General features: G+C 39.2%; 1 protein-coding gene across 7 annotated transcripts in view; it reads right to left on the reverse strand.

Moving 5' to 3' along the window:
- The window catches only part of CADPS (calcium dependent secretion activator), a 483,917-nt gene that overhangs the window by 96,487 nt on the left and 366,709 nt on the right, over positions 1 to 20,721 (reverse strand). For 4 of the 7 annotated variants that reach the window (XM_066596629.1, XM_066596622.1, XM_066596627.1 and 1 more), the window contains 3 exons: positions 20,321 to 20,477; positions 6,780 to 6,921; positions 1,573 to 1,710 (listed from right to left, as the gene is read on the reverse strand). In XM_066596629.1, the coding sequence (XP_066452726.1) occupies positions 1,573 to 1,710; positions 6,780 to 6,921; positions 20,321 to 20,477 (437 nt within the window). The remainder of the gene's footprint in view (positions 1 to 1,572; positions 1,711 to 6,779; positions 6,922 to 20,320; positions 20,478 to 20,721) is intronic. The other 3 variants (XM_066596628.1, XM_066596625.1, XM_066596624.1) reach the window with 1 other exon arrangement.

A 20,721-nucleotide genomic window follows, 5' to 3' on the forward strand; every position in this document is an offset into this window, starting at 1 on the left:
CATTCAATAGACTGTTAGATTCCATTTGCCTCTATATTAAATTAGAACTACAGCATATCTCTATAGACTTCTCAGAGGGTTGAATTACAGCTGTATACAACTTGGAGCTTAAAGCTTTCCATATCAGCCCTAAAACTGTCTATACATTTTAGAGGGCTGCTGGTTGAACACTGGTTCAGCCAACAGCTATCTCTTCTGATGCCCACATCACATTCATACTTGACTGCGCAAGTGGAGAGTGGAGCAAGCCAGTGCCGACATTTATGACAACAGCTAATCCCCCAAGAGCAAAAGGAATAGGCCATTGCAAACCTATTGCCAGACCCTTACTGCCATTGGAGGAGAGTCAGGAGGTGATCATACAAATTAGATGATATAGAAAAATTTCAAGTCAGTGGGTTTGGACAAATTACATTTAATGTGTATGGCCACCTCGAGTGTGTCTTTTAAGAATCTTTTGTTATTTGTTTAAGGTGATTAGTTTCATAATTTCCGGCTGTGAGTTCTGATTAAAATGTGAGGACACCTAGTAAGATAAATGAATGTACTTTTTCTGCATTGGGGTGCAACGTGAGGCAATGCAATCAAAAGATAAGGTGGTATATTTAATTATACCACAGTTACATACCAGTGTAAGCTTCTTAATATATTTGTCATCTCTATGTGCCAGACTGAAACAAAGCCAGCTATGAGCTGGACTAAAAATCCAATAAAGTAAAGGGAGACAGCACATCCGGCAAGTGAAGACCTCTTATTTCACCATTAGTTTCAGTTCCTAGCCAATCCAAGTATTTTATTGGACTTGATTCTGAAGCTTTGAATCAAGATATGATTTTCAACTTGAGTGTTGCCGTATGCATTTTGCTTTATGAGCAGGATTAGGTTTCAGCTATAATTTATGCCAGTTTCTAGCATAAATTATACTAAATCTGACGTGTTGTGTGTGGCCACCCCTTTTTGTAATGCTAGGTCCTGCCCAATTTTTCTAAAAGTGTGGTGTAAATGCCCAGAAAGTTATAATTTTGGCACTTGTGCCAAAATTGCAAAGTTTCCCTGATGGAATTTTGGTGTAAGCTTTATATTAAGCATGCTAAAAAAGTATATTAAAAAAAGCTACTTTATTTTACAATTATCAGTATTTTTGTCTATGTTGGGGAAAAGGGGAAGCTACATTTAAAATTAACAAGATTAAGTTGTTTGTAAATTTATAAAAGTGTAAAATATGTAAATTTGGTAAATATAGAATTCTACTTTTTGTTCAGATGAACTTTATGAATTACTCTAGCTGTCTGTCAAATATATGAGCCTAGTACTACTAAATATAAGAAAAATGAACTCTTGAAGAATATACATTTATGTTGATGTAGAATTATTGTTTATAGCTTGTTCATAAAATCATTAATGCTGCATTATATATTCTTTCATTCTTAAAAAATGAAGGAATACAAAAAAAAGTAATTCAAACTTTCTGAAATCTACATCTTTTAAGAAATCTATTAGAAATAATTAATCCACATTCATGCCAAGATTCCTGCACATATAAATGAGGTCTAATGTGAAGTGAATACACACTCAGAATCATATATTGCAGCCATCCATGACGGTGCAGAAAAGCTAGGCATTTGTGGGAGGTTAACTGGTAGGGCTACAGGTACTTTAGGGAGATTCACATTTGGAAGATTCACATTGGGCAGATTACTTGTTAAACTCCTGTGGAAGAAACAGACAGAAAGAAAAAGATACCATAACATGACAATGCAGATGTAGCAGAAGCACAAAAACACTCAGAACAAAATCACAAAAAGAACAAAAATGTCAAAAGAATACGAAGCAACTGGTTAAGAAAGAAGCATGAGGATGGAAGACTTATCTGATTTGTGGAATTACAAATGGCAATTACGGAACAAACACAATACACAATCACAATTTAAAGCAGCATTAAAACACTATAGGAAAACTTTACAAGCGTCACAAAAAGAAGCTGCAAATTCTAAGAAAATATGTTTGAGAGTCTATAAAAATGGTTTTAATCTACCGGAGGGCTCATTTATACAACTGTATGACAGATCTGTGTTGTACGGATCAGTGATACAGCACCCATAGCCTGCTATGGTCATATACTGTACCTTTGTGCGCCTCTTTTATTTTTCACGTAATTGCCACTGATATATTAGGAATAGAGATGAGCGAGCATACTCGCTAAGGGCAATTGCTCGATCAAGCAAAGATTCGGCTGCCGGTGGTGGGCGGGGAGCGCCGGGGAGAGCTGGAGGAACGGAGGGGAGATCTCTCCCCCCCCTGCTCCCCCCTGCTCATGGCCGCAACTCACCTGTCACCCGCGCCGGCAGCTGAACCTTTTCTTCCGAGCGGGGAGATACTCGCTAAGGACAATGCTCGATCGAACAATTGCCTTTAGTGAGTATGCTCGCTCATCTCTAATTAGGAAGTATTATTTCATAGGGAGAATATAGAAGCATCACAGGACTCCAGATGACAGATTCGTAATACGGATATGAGCCCTTAGTTCCATTAAACTGAAGAAAGCAGCCATGTTTTTCTAATCTCGTAAAAAATCTTTTAAAGTTATTAAAAAAGGTAAAGGCATAAAAAATAGTCCAATACTGAAGGGGGAAGTTTATCAGCTTTTACAAAAATGTGTGCAGCCATTTATATTGTATGTGTAGGTTTTAAAGAAGTGATCTATTAGTTGAATACTTTAGGGAACAAGTTAACGACAGGATCTACGATGTGTTGTTTGGAGTATATAGCAGTTTCCATAGATGTGTAGATGTGCTACCCACCATTATGTCAGTAAGTTATCTGCCACTCTATAGCCACTCTTTTATATGTCAAAACTTATTACTAATATGGAATTGCTTCCTTACGCAATTGTGAACTGATGAGAAATAACTGGCTCAAAGTATAAAAAATATCTTTAATTGGAAGAGTCCAGGTCGGGGACTGTCGTAAAATTGTTATGGTATGTTGACATAAAAGATTTGGATAGAGAGTCACATACGTATCTCAAAGCTAGCATATGAAATATTATGCACTCTTATAGAGTCATAACTAAATGCAGTAAGGGTTCATTCACACCACATTTTTTACTACATCCCAGGGTTCTGTCTAAAACCCTGAAAAGGGGATTTCAGATGGAACCCCAAAGGAATCATAGACTTTCACTTCTGAAACAGAGACCAATAAGGTCTCCATCTCTGAAGATTTCCATATTTTCTGGAGGATAGAATACTGTAGTCAACTACGTTGTTCTATCCTCCCAAAGAAATGGAAATCAATAGCTACCATGTCAACTTTGTCAATTGGAGACCTTATTGATCTTCGTTTGACAAGTAAAGGTCTATGATTCTGTTAAGTCAGAATCCTGGTTTTCTGGCACTCAAATGGAATGCCAAGATATAGTCAAAAGCACAGTGTGACTGAGCCCTTACTGCAGGAAGAAGACGGCCGTACTTCAAGACGGATGACTTCCCACAGCGCCGAAGAAACAACACATGGCTGGCAATGAAGCCGTTCATATGTTCTTTCTCCCAACGCTGCAGAGAGACGTCCATCCTGAAGTGCGGCCATCCTTTCCCTGCAGTAACATGGGCGCCGATGCGCCCATGTGTCTAAGCCCTAAGATGCAATGGTTTGTATAATTTTATTACATGGAAGACATTCAATTCACAGAGTACATCTGACTGTTCGTCTGCTGTTGATTTTTACAGTACTTTGCACTGTATATATATATATATATATATATATATATATATATATATATATATACTCACATTCTTGCCAGTAGATCAACAGTGAAGAGGGGAATTCACATCCAATCCTCTTTTTAAAAAAATTTGGTTAGTTTACACAGAGGGTAGCAGAACTAAAATATGACCTACATAAAATGTTAATTGTATACATGGGAGGGTGTTTCGTCCCTAATTCGGATGTCATATAAGTAAATGGACAAAGTAGGTGGTTGATTGACATTACAGAACATGACTGAAAACTTCGACATTTTCCTTTGTTATCGATTATTTTTTGGGCACTCTTTAGTGCGGTGCTTTGTCAGAAAAAAAACTGCACTCATTAAGATATACATAAGCTCATGAATAACGCCCATATGTCTCCTCATTGTTTTGTGGTTTTAGACATGTTGAAATAAATATGCTTTATGGTCTCCAAAGATGTCTTAAACACAACACAGTAAGAATTGGAATTTAAATTCTGTTTTCGTCCTCATTAATATTTTCTAAACAAAATAAAAGATCTTTTGAATTATATTTATATTTTCTCTATTTGAAGGATATTTTCAGCATCTGATGGAATGTTCTTCTTTATATGTGGTTCTTACTGTAGTTCCTTTAAGGGCAATGCAACATATTGTAAGTATTAAACTGAATATCCTGCATTGAACAGTATTGCTGTTCCCTCTATAGATCCCACATCATGTGCTGATTTATTTCATAATATACTTTTTTTGGCTTTGGTGTTTTATACTGTTATGGTGCAGAGCTCCAAATCTCCTGCAAACACATAGAGTGAAATCTGAAAATTGTCTGAAACCACTACTAGCAAGAGCTTACTGTATTATGACTATAATATTGAACTCAATGATTTAACTACATGAAGTACGTTCCTAAGCTCTCTCTAGTGGTAGTTGCAGACAGACACAATTTTAACATTTAACTTTATATCTATGCAGGGTATTAAGACCTCTATATTAAATCATTTGACCCCTAGCAGCTATTAAGAAATCAACCAACACATAGTATTAGATGCAACATGACAGTGTTAATAGGCACCCATTCCTTCATTCCTTCTTTCTTGGAGTACAGGACATGAAAATCTAGTAACATCCCTGTATTCTTTCTGGCCATTTCTGATGAAGGGACTGCATCCCCATTATTTGTGATGGCTATTAGTTAATTAACCCCTTAAGGACCAGGCTGTTTTGTACTTTTTTTAGCCATGTGGCGGTTTTACTGCCCTATTTTTTTCCTTTAGCTACCAAAATTATTTTTGCTGTGTTTTTTCCCCCTATGACATATAGTTTTTTTCCCGTTTTTTAAGTTTTATTGGGCGTAAAAAGCAAAAAAAAAATTATTTTTTTTAACATTTATAGTTATTTTGTTTTTATTTAGTATATTTACACTAAAATAAAGTATGGGAACGGATTCCACATTTTGTTTCGGACGTTTTGATATATAATATGTATGGTTTTGGATTACAGGGCGCTTATAGCGACGTTTTTGGTTGGCGTCAGTTTTGGGTTATTTTCTCTCTTTTGTATGTGTTGTTGTTTTATTCTGGAATTTTGTTTTACTTATGTATGTAATTATGTTTTTTACTTTCCATGTCCCCCATGACGTCATGTAAGACCTCTGAGGGACATTCAAATGTTTTTTATTTGACACTTTCCCACTGTAGCTGGGGCTGCATCCATAGAAGCCCCAGTTACAGGGGAAAGCAACCCCTGTAGTGACATTAGTCACTGGCAGAGCTGCCTAGGGACCAGTATAACCCTCCAGCTCTGCTGTAGCAGGGAACCCTGGCGGTCACATGACCTTCCGGCTCCTGTAGTGAAAGTTACAGTTACTTTCACATTCTAGTACAGAGTGCTCATTGAGCGCTGTTTACTCAGGGAAGCAGAAGGCAGAAAGGGTTAAATACCCCTCCTGCCTTCTTCTCTGGGTTATCAGTGGTCAGTAACAGCTGATAATCTATTCCTGCCTCTGATTGATTGCACAGACAGGAGACTTAAAGCGCCGCCATAATTTTACATACAGCGGTGTTTAAGCCCAGAACCAGGCGCCGTAAATTTACAGTGCCTGGTCCTAAATGGGTTAATAAAGAAGAAATTGGATTAATCCGTTTGCTTTAATGTGCTTTACATTGCAAGGGTTGCGCCTACAGTCCATTATTTTCTCCTTTTTACAATTAAGCATTTCCATGCCCCGTTTACCTATGGTGATGGTAATTGGACTGGCAGCACCCATGTAAATATTCTACAAAAAACTATTCTAAATATTAGGATCACTGTCTCACAGCTACTGGAATCACATCTACACTGCTCAGTACTGTACACACATAGCACCTTATTCTAAAAAAGTCAACTATAAGGTGGGTGCACTTCAAGGAAACATATTAAAATATATGGTGAACAAATAACGAAAAATATGACTGGAAGTACCCTAAGCAGACACTAGTAAGGCATTGATATTTTAGAATATATTATTTAACCATTTCTAGAGGCTAAGAGACTGCAGTATAGATGTACCTTAGGTCTGTAATACTCAGTTCAGTACATAAACACGCATACACTTTAACGACATCAATGTGCAACATAACAGCTCATAAAATGAAATGTAAAACAATACACATAACAGTCAAGAGATGCAGGTCCAAACTTTACCTAGAAAATATCAAATTTCATGAACTTCATACTTTTACCTGAAATCTGACTTTTAAATTCTAAGCATCTGTTCTACTACATGAATGAATTTGTATCAAGCAGATGGAATGCTGATGAGGTCCCATTGAGATACATATATCAGGGTAACAGCAAATTACTTACAACACAGTCTTAGATATGATTACACTAAAATATATAAAGAACACAAGAAATATAATGGCTCTCTGCTTTGGTTTCTATTAAGATAGAAAATGTAACAAAATGTAGTTAGTAGGCTGATAAGAATCAAGAACAATTATTCCCATTTGAGTAAGAACTTCCATCCATCTGCTACAAACTCCGATTGTATCAAAGGGTTCCTTACTTTACTGGCTCCCACGATTCACGCTCAAAGCCCCTGTGAATTGATTGTGCAATTGAGGACTCCATGAGGTCGACATATCTGACAACAAGTGGAGCAAACAGGTCTTGGAGATGTTTGTGGAATTTTCCATTGCATAAGTTATCTAGAATCATAAGCATATCACAGTGTTGTTAATTGGGAAATCTGTTCTATTAAAGAATCAACTTATACTAAGTTCTCTTAAGGTGATATACGACACCAGGTATCACTGCAATGTATACTGCTAAAATTACTGATATATGTTAGAGATGCCAAAATAGATACCTTCCTTCACTTCTGCTGGTCCTGGGAAAGAATTAAGCCTTGGTGATCTAAAATTATCCGCAAATGCAACCCTACCCGTGGTACCACCCTCCCACTTTCTCCAAAAATTACTGTCTTCAGGCCCTATATAGACGGATGTATTTTACATCGGTGGTTTCTCTGCGGTCCCTGTATTTAACAGATAGCACACAGACTAATTATAGCCTATGAGAGTATTTACCTGGGCTAGTTTCCCCAAAAAAACAAAATTGCTGCACCTCCTATTCTGGCCCATATCATGAACCAGAATAGGATATGCAATGTCCACTGTACCTGCAGATCAGAATCTCGGGCACAACCCATATATGGATGTCTGAATAAAGCCTTATTCTAACAGATGTGAGAGATGCGGCAAAGGAATTCTTCATCTCTGCGGGGAATAAAGAATTCCCTACCACAGCTGTCACAGATGAGCACCTCAGCCAATCACAGGCAGCTCTTGCTGAATGAATGACAGGCGAAAGCTGTCTGTGATTGGCCAAGTGCCTCAGCCAATCAGAAGCAGCTCTTTCAGCAGGCGGGGATTTTAAATCTGCATTGCAGAGCCAGGGACAGCGCAGAAAGGATGCGGCTGAGACCTGGCAGCTGAAGGAAGGTGAGTATGTGTTTTTTAAAATTTTTTACACTAGTTTGCCTTGTTTTTCAGGGAAGGGCTTATATTTAAAGCCCTTCCCTGAAAAACGATTACGGGGTGCCTGCAGACCATTGTCTTCAATGGTAAAACACGGACATGTGAATACACCATAGGGAATGCATTGGTTGTAATAGACGCTTGTTTCGTGCACGCATATGCACGCACATAAACACGCTCGTGTGAAGCCACTCTAACCCTGTATATTGGCTCTTGAAAGAGATTCAGAATACGCAGCAGTGGGAAAAGAAAGCTGATCAGATTTATGGGTTCAAAGAGATCTTGCTCTATGAGTTGCGCTCTCGTCATGTATTTTTAGCGATATGGAAGACGTTTATACGTTTTTTCAAAATATCCTTCTTTTATAATGTTAATTTTGTTTATTTTTAACCATCATAACTGCCAAACTTTTGCAAAACTCCTAAAACAATGCAACACTTAAGGTCCGTTTATTGCTTTATTACTTCTGCAATCTTACACATCAGGATTTTTTTTATAACAGTGACCCTTTAAATGCCTAAGAGATACATTGTATCAAAAGATCATTCCATAAAAAATTTACCATGCTGAAAAATTGACCATTTTGTTTTCTAGTCATCAACTAAATAATACTGGTTGCAGGAAAACCAAAACTTTGTCATGGGGATATTCAACCTACCTGTGGTGGGATACCCTCTGTGATACCCTTACCTATAAATCTCTTATATGTAAAAATAAGATCTGAACGGATTGCTCACCAACATAGATAAATGCTGGATTGTCAAGAAAGCCATAAACATTTCATAAATGTTGACAAATCCTGACAATATCTGAAATATAAGGTATATGGGGACAGCTCAACAAGATCAGCCATGTTGAATTTCAACATATGGTATCCTTAAAGGTGCCGCCAAACTGTAAAACAATAAAAAAGTCATACATACCTCAGATGATCAACCACTGCTCCCGTTCTGTCAGTGCCCGATCCTCTGTTTGCCTCCACTGCCAGCTGCAGTGAGCTAGTGAGGACAAACTAGTCACATGTTCTGTTGCAGGGATGTCATCGATGTTGCAGCCCAAATTGAAGGCAAGGGGGCACAGGAGGAGGGGAGCGGTGGGGGAATATCTGAGATCAGTATGGCTGTTTCACTTTTTACAGCGTGGACATCAGCTCTAACAAGAAAAATTGTGTCTGAATGATCCCTTACGTTTTTTCCAGAAGTCTTTGGCACCAACTTAAACCCTTCCTCTTATGGCATTAAGTAGGTATGGCTGGTCCGAATTCAGGTTACTTAGCTATTTTGACTGTTCTGTACATAGTGCATTATGTAATATACAGTAGATGACATATAATGAACAGCATTTATCTTTACTTCTGTACATGAGTAGGCATAGTGAAAACACTGATTGCAATGAAGACTAGACTAGGCTCTAATTTGCATCATGAGCACTTCAGGGCGGTACTGTTAATTTAACTAGTGGAGACAGGAATCATGATACACATTAAACTTGACTCCAATCTCATTTGCATTTGTCATGCTGGGCTTTCTTGCACCCAATCCCCCAAAATTAATCTTTGTATCTAGAAGGTGCTACATATAAGACATATATAAAAATTACTCTCTAAATCAGTAGTTGAAAACTTATAGTGGGTAAAAGGTTATTTATTAGACAATTCAACCTCTTGTCCATATGTGGCTACATTGGGTAAGGTGCACACACAACACAATCCAAATTGGTGTATGTTTGCAACTTTTTTTATCCATCTGTGGTTTAGCTTGAAAACAAAACAAAAAATATATATATTTATATTGTTAAAAAGTAGTACTCAGAATAGCCTGTAGGAGGCTGTAGACAGGCATTCTGGTACCTAAAAGGAGAGAAAACACCTGTGGGTGTGGCAGGAAGTAAGGTAAAAGTATCAGTTTCTTCCACACGTAGGGGGAAGCTGGCAGCCAGCCAGAGAGAGAGAGGCTGCAGCAGCAGTATCAGGACTGGGAGTGGACAAGACTAGGGTCCGTCACGAGAAGGACGCTCTTTAGACAAACCAGGTGGAAGATAGTGACGGAGACCCTGTGGGTTGTGAAGCCTATATCGCTGCATGTTTTAAAAATGTTGCTGTGTATGTGAAATAAAGCTGGTAGAAGCCAAACGTTCAAGTAATCCGACCCTCCTGATCCTCTAAGCATGTGGTGCCAGCCATCCTGAGTAAAAAGATGGCAATCCTATAAGCGAGGAACCCCAGGTTGCCACTATATATATTTTTTATTTTTTTACTGTATATGTCTGAAGTAGCGCACAGATGTGGATTAAAGATAGCATTCAGCCTCTTGTACATGGTTGCATTACCGACTGCTCTTGTATCCACCCGTAATACAGAACCTAAAACCTACCATGGCCCTATACAAATCCACAGCATGTCGTATTTTAAAGGTACTCTCTTCAGGAAATATTGCTCATAGGAGAGAATACAGTGCAGCAAAAAGGCACTATGTAGTGGCCCACAGTGTGTCTAAGGTTCTGTAATTTAGGCTTATGTTGACTTGCAGGGTCTTTGAACTCCTATCTGAAAGATTAGAATAGCTTGTTATGCCTTATGTACATAGAGGTATTTAAAAGGAAGATTGGGCTAGGGAGCAGAGAGTCATAAGCCTCCATCCCAGGCCCCTAGTAAGCATTTTTGGCTACCCAGTCCCACTACTAAAAGTAGTGCTTACAGCGTACTCTTTAGACACTCACAGGAATTCCATCGCTGGTCTGGTGCTGTGCGCTAAGCCGCACAGCATCTCACACTTATATTCCCGGCTGAGCGTTCTCCACACTTAGGGTATGTTCACACAGTGAAATCCATTGTGGATTCCATTTGTAAAACTGCTATATAAATCTACAGCTATTTTGCCGCTTGTTTTGCTGCAGATCCACATGCTGTTTTATCCTTGTCAATGGAAAAACTCCATGCATGGAATTTCCAACATGAATCTGTGTGAAGAAGTGACAGCTTGGCTGCAGATTTTGCTGCGGTTTTAGAGACGGAATACGTGCGGAAAATTGCACATTGGATTCTGCCGTGTTGTCATACCCTAAGGGTGGACTGCTACTTACAGTATAGGCCAATGTCTGCTTGTCCCCCAGGCTAAAATTTACAGTCAGTCACTGGAGGTATTACAAGCTCCATACAGTTGTATAAGGTAACAGTAGGGTGCTTATAAGTGCAGAGGGGGTCTCAATATGCCTCCACTTTAATATGTAGTAATCCGACAGAAAATAGTCATGGCATGCTCCAGTGCATTACATCAAGAGAACAATATCTTCCACATACGACCCTAATGGCTGTCATACAACCTATCATACAGTGCTATGTCATGTGCATGAGAGCCTAACTTCAGGGCTTGGTCTGAAAAAACACCGCCATGATAAAGCCTCAAGAGACATAGTAACTTGTAATATCAAAAAAGACGTCCAGGCAACTCTTGAACTCTTTTAGTGAATAAGCCATCACCACGTCCTCAGGCAGAGAGTTCCAAAGTCTCCTCGCTCTTAGGCCAGCTTCAGGGCTCAGTCAGACAAGTGTTTTTTTAATGCATTAATAGGTGCGCTTAAAAAACGTTTCTATTAGAACCAATGCTTTCCAATGAAAGCGGTCACATGTCCATTTTTTGCAAGCATTTACAAATTCACACCTGCAAAAGATAGGAAAGCATTTTTCGATTCGCACAAAAACACGGTGTTCGTGCGAATCGATGCAACTTTGACAGTAGGAAATTCTACTGTAAAAGCCCTTTAGTATGCCCTAGCTGCAGAAACAAAAAATAATACATCACCCAGAAGCGCTGTCAGCTCCGGCGCATCTTCGTACCAGGTCTGCGTCACTCTTCTTCAATGGGATAGCATCGCGCTCCTCTGCCACAGCTGTGACAAGGAATCCCTTCATCCCTGCGGGGTTTCCCTCATCACTGAACCCTGTGTTTTCAATGAAGCTGGTGATACTGCTGCCGGCCCCATTGACAACAAGGTGAAGCCCCTAGATGTGACAGCATCTAGGGGTTTCACATCCAAGGAATCTCCTGCTGCAGCTGTTACAGCCACAGCAGGGGATAGCTATACTATCCCATTGTTTTCAATGGGGCCGCAGTATATGTGCAAATTTTACCATCATGTGACCGCACAAATGTGAATAAAAAATGTGTCTGAAGCTTTGGTCACGCGTTTTTTAGACATGCGTTCTGCTTTTTTTTAACGTACCTATACATGCGTGAAAAATTCACTTGTGTGACTTAGCCCTCACACATAAGTAAGCCCATTTACGCACGCATTTGCATGACGGGTGAATCTTTGGACGCGTATGTCTGTGTTTCACTGTATTTATTTGCAAGCACATTTTGTGCGTACTTGCACATGCAAGAAAACATGCAAGCATGCTCCTATTGTTTTGCATGTGCGGTTCAGTTTAATTAGTTTAAGATATGCTATATTCATGCCCATTAAGCACACAAACAGAATATAGTGCATATTTTTTGCCGAAACGAAATGCGTGCGCAAAATACATTTATGTAAAAGAATCTATCGAAACCCGTGGGCACTATTCACTGCGCATTGCGTGCACAAATCTTTCATGCGTAATACGCTGCGCAAATAAGTTCATGTGATATAGCCTTATAGTAAAGCATCCCCTTCTATATTGGTGTAAAAAACCTCTTTCCTCTACTGTAGGCATAGAGGATGCCCCCTTCTTACAGTAACAGTTCTAGATATACGGGGGGGTTATTGATAAGTGCTGGGCTTTGACCACAAAAAGTTGACATAGACCAATTAAATTCCACAGTTATTATACATAGTCCCCTTGGATATCAATGCACTTCTGACTGTGGTGTTGCAACTTCTTCAACCGATCCAAATAGAAATCCTTTGGTTGGGTGGAAACCAGGCATCAGCTGCTGCAACTGTGTCCGAGATGGAGTCAAATTAGTTTTCCTTGAGATGTTAGTTCAAATTAGAAAACAGACAATGGTCCGAGGGTGCAAGATTAGGTGAATAAGGTGGATGATCCATTACCTCAAAGCCCAGGTTAGCCAGTTTGCTCTAGTTGATGGCCACTGTGTGGGACAAGGCATTGTCGTGCAAGAACACAAGACCATGGGTCAACTTTCTGAGCCTGTTTTTATTTAACTGCCTCCTTCAATTTATCCAGAAGTGTTGTGTAATACATAGACCCCCTTGGAAGGTAGCCCACAAGCAGTGACCTATCCTTATCCCAGAAGCCAAATGTCATCACCCTGGATGAGGACTTCTGCACTTTGAATTGCAGCCGAATGCAAGACTGGTCCTCTAGCTAATTGGTTTGAATGCCTAAATCATTGTTCCTTAGCACAGGTGGACTATAACAGCAGATGACTAGTTCCAGCATTACTGCTAAGAGAAATAAAAAGGCGAAACTCCAGTGGGGGAAAGGGTACATAATCTGTATCATTGAGCTGTGGAGTCCATCATCTGGTCAGATGAATCCAGATTTCTGTTACACTATACTGATGGAAGGGCCAGAATTTAGTGCAAATAGCATGAATCGATTAACCCTTCCTGTCAACTCTTTAGAACTCCATAAAATTTGTGACAACTGCAAGAAGCTGTCTTGTCCGCATTGTTGAACAATATCAACCCCTATTGGAATCTATGCCACAATGAATTAATGTGGTTCTAAAGGCCAAAAGAGGTTCTACATTCTAGTAGATTGGTGTCAATAAAAAATTTCTACTTTCTTTGCTTGATAGGTCGGAGTACTGGCTTCACTTCCATTGAAATCAATGGGAGCACGGTGCTTTTCCTACACATCCTGCTCAGGACTGTGGTCATGATATCACATCCTGCTCTAACTAGGAAGTGTAAGAGCAAGGTGGCGCTACCATTGATTTCAATGGGAGTGAGGCCAGCTCCAATATCCTGACCTATCCAGGGAATAGGTCATTAGTTTAAAAAGCCTGGAATACCCATTTAATTTACTTAGTTTAGTATAATTTGCAAAAACTGATATCCTTCTACAAGGTTATTAATAAATTTATTAAAGAGAAAAGGGCCCAATAGTGACCTGTTGTACCCCAATAGCAGTAGTGACTAGAGATGAGCGTGCATAGTCGCTAAGGGCAATTACTTGAGCGAGCATTGCCCTTAGCGAGTACCTGCCCGCTCGGAAGAAAAGATTCGGCTGCCGACGCGGGGGAGCAGTGAGTTGTGGGAGTGAGCAGGGGGGAGAGAGGGAGATCTCCCCTCCATTCCCCCCCGCTCTCCCCCGCCACTCCCCGCCCCCTGCCGGCGCCCGATTCTTTTCTTTCGAGCGGGCAGGTACTTGCTAAGGGCAATTCTCGCTCGAGCAATTGCCCTTAGCCAGTATGCTCGCTCATCTCTAGTAGCGACCTAATCAGAGTATGTACCATTAATAATTACTCTATTTTCTATCACTAAGCCAATTATTTACCTATTTAAAAACACTTTAACCCCAGTCAGAACATTTTTATCTTATGACAACCTTTCAAAAACAGGTGCATTAGTGCAAAAAGTTTGATTTGCACCAATTCAGAACTTCTTTCTATCTTGTAATTGATCCTTATTAAATTCAATCTGACTGAAGCCACGTCTTAATTATTTTGTGATGCTAACATTAACATACTGCTATCCAGCAAGGCTTTTTTTTTTCGTTTCATTTTGGAAATCCATTTACATAATCAACGATACAAGTGTGAAATGTTAAGTAAATCAGGGGAAAAAAAATCCTAAAAAGTCACAGATGTGTTTTGTTGCAATAAACCAGTTCTATTTTTCAGTATGTAATGCAAGGCATAATTTAACAAATCATTTAAATTAGACATATTTCAGGAAAAAAAGCAATGGTTCTGAAAATTGGCTTCTGATACTTTCAAGACAGCAGGCAAAAGGCAGCAAATTATCTTTAGATTAGCAGATGGCAGATTTCTTAGTGCAGCAAATACTACCCGTTCCTAGCAGTCTAGCAGATGGAGTTGCTTAGGAGAAAGGAGGATCCTGTATTTCAAATCCAATAATTTGAGGTCGCTGTGAGAGGCCATTGCACACACATAATTGGACAATTTACAATATATTCCTAATTTTTTTATAGCCTAGTTTAAATGGGATTTTCGATATTTATATGTATTCTAACATTTTAACAGTATAGAAACGAGACTAGTTTCACATTGGTATTTTAGATTTAACTTATTTTTTTACTGAGCAACTTTTTGGAGCTGTGTTTTGGGAGTCAGTTATTTCCTTAGATCATATACATAAGGCTCCGTTTACACTGGTGTTATGAGCTCCATTTATACCTCCATTTATATGATAGACCTGTTTTTGAAAGGATACAGATGGATTGCATTCACCCAGCTAGGCATTTGCCAGAGCAGGTATAAACTGGGAAATATGAATTTTGTAATAGCAATAGTAGAAAGTTTTAGTTCATATTAGCACCATAATGGCCATGACTAGACATGAACAAACTCTTGAAAACTTTGGTCAGTTCACTGAAGTTTGTCAAAAAGTTTGGTTCACTCTGAATTAGAACTGAACTGGAAGTTCATAAAAACAAGTACAAAACACATTCTGAGGCCTTAGTCAGACGGGCGTTTTTTTCGCGTGATTTGCGGATCGCATGACGGATGCGCATGCGCAAATCGCGTGACCGGGGGCGAAAAATCGCGGGAAAAATCTGTACCTAGCCGCGTTAATCGTCGCAGCAAAACGCCCGTCTGACCGGAGTAAAATCGCCGTGCGCATCAAAATGCGCATGAAACTTAGACTGGCCGGCGAACGAAACGCAGCTAGCTGCAGTAAATGATTTTGGTGCGCACATAAAACGCTGAACGCAGATAGGCGCGATCTGCGAATCGTCGTGTCCTATAATTTATCGCATATCCGCATAAAAGGCGGACATGTGACCGATACCATAGCAAACCATTGGTTCTATATATATGCGTGAATTGCATGCGCAAATCGCGTGAAAAAACGCCCGTCTGACTAAGGCCTAACAGTCCTGATACAGTGGCGATGGTGCTGGCTCTTCAATAGATGTAGTTAGTGGTTAGTTCTGAGGTCCTAGGTTTAAATCTGACCAAGGACAACATTTGCATGGAATTGGAAAATCATCAAAAATTCATAAAAATAGGTTCCACATAAAAACTTGATTGATACAATAGGTCTTTTTCTAATGTCACATTTCCTTCAGGTCAAACCAAACTTTTTGTAAAAGTTTGGCTAACCGACAAACCAAAGTTTTCTAAAATACACCTAATACTACTTAGCAAGGAAGGGCTATAACAGCAGACGACTAGCGCCAATGCCATAGCTATTTAAGAGAAATACGAAGGCAAGACTCAAGTGGGCAAAAGAGCGCAAAAATTGTATCAGTGAACAGCGCAAAAACATTAACTGATCAGATAAATCCACATTTCTGTTGCACGGTGCTGATGGGAGGGTCAAAATTTGGTGCAAGTAGCATGAATTGATAATCTCTTCCTGTCAGCTGTTCAGAACATGTCACTATCTTCACGAGAAGCTTCCTGTCCACAGCGGACAATATTCCTGCAGAACAATTTCCTCAGCTAGAGGAATCTATGGCATGATGAATTGCTGCTGTTCTAGAAGCAAAAGGAGGTCCAACACTCTACTAGATCCTGCACTGAGCAGGGGGTTGGACCAGATGACCCTGGAGGTCCCTTCCAACTCTACCATTCTAAGATACTAGATGGGTGTCTTTAAAAAAGTGGCGATTCAATGTATTTTTCTATAAAATCTGATCCAGAGCACCTGATTATACGTCATATATCAGGTCAAATAAATGCTCAATTAAAATAACTTTAATGCAGTTTGCTCACATTGTTCTTTCTAACCCTTTGCATGTGTCTCCAGCTCTCATTTTTTATATTCATTTTATATTACAGAATTGTTTTGCACTTAATACGTTACAACAGTTCTTGTTATGTGAGGGATCAATCTGAATTTGTTGTATCCTCCCCTAAACATGTATTAGATAAAAAGAAGCACATGTAATCTGCATTGAAAGATTATCTCCAGTGACCTGGTAGTGACAATAAGCTGTGTCATGCCCTATAAATGATTCATGAGGACCAGGAGCATGTCTAAGTGTTTTCCTCTATGGCATTGACTATAGCAAGACAACGGGGATTTAGCAAAGGAAGTCAATGGATATTCTCATTTTATCATTCAGATGAGTGAAGAAGATATTTATATCTGATATGATGAAGTTGCCTATGAAATAAAGAAATCCCCTGGCACATTTTATAGGAAGATCATGTCTCATTATAATATGGGTATGGAAGCCCCATGATTAGGTTGCTAAGGTAGAAAATCAACTCAAGCATAAAAAGTATTTGTGAGAATTGTTAATATTAAAGAAAATCTGTCAATGGGTTCGGGCAATATGAACACGGGACAGATCTAATGCCCCCATGTAACACTCATACTTTGAAGTTCGCCTGTTTGACTCACGAAAGGAGTTCTCGAGTCAAAGAGGCAGACTGTGCCGGGGTCACCCTGCCTGCAACATGTTGACTGACAGCTCTCTCCCTGTACACGACCAGGGAGAGGAACTCTAATGCAACATGAAGCAGGCAGAGAGAGCCCAATGCGACCCGCCTCTTTGACACGAGAGCTCCATTTCTGAGTCAAACCGGCACTCTTCAAAGTGCGATTATTCTGAAACATTGCAATGTTTCAGAATAACACTTACAGGTGAGCAAAGTGCAAATGTTTCTGGGGCTCATGCTGCTCACCCGGTGACAGGTTCCCTTTCATGGAACTTTTATGATTTGTACATGGATATACAATTGGAACAAAACTAAGTGAACCCTTTGGAAATACCTAGATTTTTGTGTTGTTAACTTATAAAATGTGGTCTGATCGTTATCTAGGATGCAATTGTAGACAAACACAATCTAACTAATAAAACACACAGTTGCGCAGTTCGTGTCTATTATTTAGAACATTCAGTAAATATTCATAGTGCATGGAAAAAAGTAAGTGAACCCCTGTGTTAATGACTTCTCCCAGAGGAATTGGCTAAATTGGTTTAAGTTAAGGAGATGAGATTGGAAGCATAGGTATAACAAGTGTTTTTTTTTAAAAAAAGGAACCCATACAAGTGTGCAAGGTCTGGTTACTGACAAATCTGCTCTTCTGAAAAAAGATTGATTAGTGCGAGCTATGACTATAAACTGCTTTTAGAAGATGTATAATATATATGCAAGAAGCTGGAAAAGCTAGAAAAGCATTGCTAAAGACTTGGGTGTACATAAAGGGACAGTTAGACAAGTTATCTAGAAATAAAGAAAATTCAGGCTTCTCCCTAGTAGTGGACATTCTAATAAGATCGGTCAAATTCCATAACAAACTGAAAGAGGTGAGAAAGAATCCAAGAACAACAACAAAAAACGTACATAAGCCTCTACAGACGGCAGAAACCTCTATTCATGTATGCGCTATTAGAAAAACACTGAAGAAGAATGGAGTTCATGGAATGACACCATAATTGAAATGGCTACTGTCAAAAAAAAGTTCTGGGAAAGTGTTCTAAGAACCGATGAAACAAAAATGCAACTTTTTGTGAAAATGCACAACACTATATTTGGAGGAAAAAGAACACTGGACACTGACACCAAAACCTCAACTCCCCATCTGTGAAGTATGGTAGAGGGAGCATCATGGTTTGGAGCTATCTCAGAGCAGGCCTGGACACTTTGCGATTATTGAGAGAACAACGACTTCTGAAATGTACCAAAACATTTTACAGCAAGATGTAAGGGCAGCCATCTGTGACTGCAAGCAGAAGAGACATTGGGTGATGCAACAACACAATGACCCGGAGTGTACAAGTAAATCAACTAAAGAATGCTTGAAATTAAAAAAAGATTTGTGTTTTGGAATGGTCATCCAGCGCTTTACCTCCTCAAGATGCTATAACATGAGCAGAAGAGTACTTTGTATGTAAGGCATCCCAGAAATATTGATGAACTGCAACACATTTGCAGGGAGGAATGGTCCAAAATGGTTTGTTAACATTGAGCAAATCTTATTTGCAACTACAGAAAACGTTTGGTGAAGGTAAAGGGGGAACTACAAGTTATTCAATTCAAAAGTTTACTGACTTTTTCTCCTTATAAGACCTGAACAGTACAATTGTCCTTTGTGTTATTAGTTAAATTGTGTCTGTCTATAATGGTGACTTACATAACAATCAGACTATATTTTATGAGTAATCAATGCAGAAATCCAGGTGATTTCAAAGAGTTCGGCCCCTCTCACAAAGGAGTTTTTTTCTGCGTTTAACGCTGAGTTTTCAGCGCAGCGCCAAACGCTGTCATTCACTATCATTAATTTCAATGGGGCTTCTCAAACAAGCATTAAAATGCAGCGTTTTTCAAGCGCTCTCTGTTCTATGTTCATGCGTATCTGTGTTTTGAAATGCGATTCTTTGTCCATTGAAATTAATGGGATGCGTTTCCAGCGATTCTGAAAATGCGGAAACCCCATTCTACCGCACTTTTGACTGCATCTTCAGCTGCGTTTATTCAGTTCTGGCATTATTAGCTTGCTTGGCTGCGTTTATAACTGCTGAAAATACAGTCAAATGCGATCAAAAACACATGTCAACGCAGCTGAAAACACAGTAAACGCAGCGTTTTTACACATGTGTGAGAGTGGCCTTTCTTCAATTTTTTCTTGCAGCTGTACAATCAATACAACCACAACATGCAGCCAGACAGTCTAAGGGCTCTTTCACACGAGCGCTGTCCCTGCACTGTATAGCCATGAGCAAAGATTGTGGCTATACAGCTCTAAAGATCTCGCATGAACAGGTTAATTCCTGCTACTTGAATTAGCCCGCTCACACTATCCGTGGTGCACAGTGCGTGTTTTCCAGCTCCCATAGCAGTCTATATAAAGCATGCAGCAAAGATAGGACCGGTCCTATCTTTGCAAGCACCACAGAGCTATAGGTGCGCATAGCACTCGCATGTCCCATCTTTGTGACATGCGAAAATTTAGCGCGGCTACAATTCTTGCATGTGAACGCTTCTATTAGATAGTTTAGGGCTAGTAGATTATTTCTCCTGTACTCCCACCATACATGTTTAGCCTAGCCTCAAGTTTTTATAATCCAAAAAACAAAAGGCATGAAAAAATTACAAAAATAATCAACAAATTGTGTATTACCACAAATTGCATTTTACTGCATTCTAGTATAATTTTTTATATACTACATATCGTATATGTTATAGTATGCTATACCATGACATTGGTTTGTCTATAGATCAACAAAATCAAGCAAGTAATTACATTTGATTCAAATCTGATAAAAAGTACAACTAAACATTTTTTAAAACAAACTGAATAATTTCCTATTTTCCCTGTCCCTCCCTTTTGTCACCTGTTACAAATTTGCTTGCATCATGGTTACTACCAACAGACTATATACCTTTTTTGATAATTTTGAATAAAAAAATTCAAGTCACCAAACTATATGGGATAAAAAATAATGTAAACCACAAAGAAAAATAAAAAAAATACATACAGTCAGTACGGAGGAAATCATTCAGGAGCTGAAACAACGGAAAGCTGTCCCATGTGTCTGGTGGCTGCACCTCCAAAGCTGCATCCATATCCACCGCAAAAAGGGAGAGGAACGTCTCTGCATGTTCTACCATTAAGTCTGACCACCAAGCAAACGCCTTTAGGTACGATAAAAAGAGAAATCGGAAAAAAAAATCAGTTCATATTTCAGATGTTATATCCCCCCCCCATGTTCTTATAATGCAAAAGGTTCAAAGAAAATATCATTGTAAAGAGAACTGTGCATCTAAAATAGTAGTGAGAGAAATTAGAAAATTAAATAAAATATAGATAAAAACAAACATGTTCCCTTTACAATGCAAATCAAGCTCTCTGAGGTCATGCTCAGAATTCAAGGTTCAA

This window comes from Eleutherodactylus coqui, chromosome 3, assembly GCF_035609145.1.
Source record: "Eleutherodactylus coqui strain aEleCoq1 chromosome 3, aEleCoq1.hap1, whole genome shotgun sequence".
Taxonomy (NCBI): domain Eukaryota; kingdom Metazoa; phylum Chordata; class Amphibia; order Anura; family Eleutherodactylidae; genus Eleutherodactylus; species Eleutherodactylus coqui.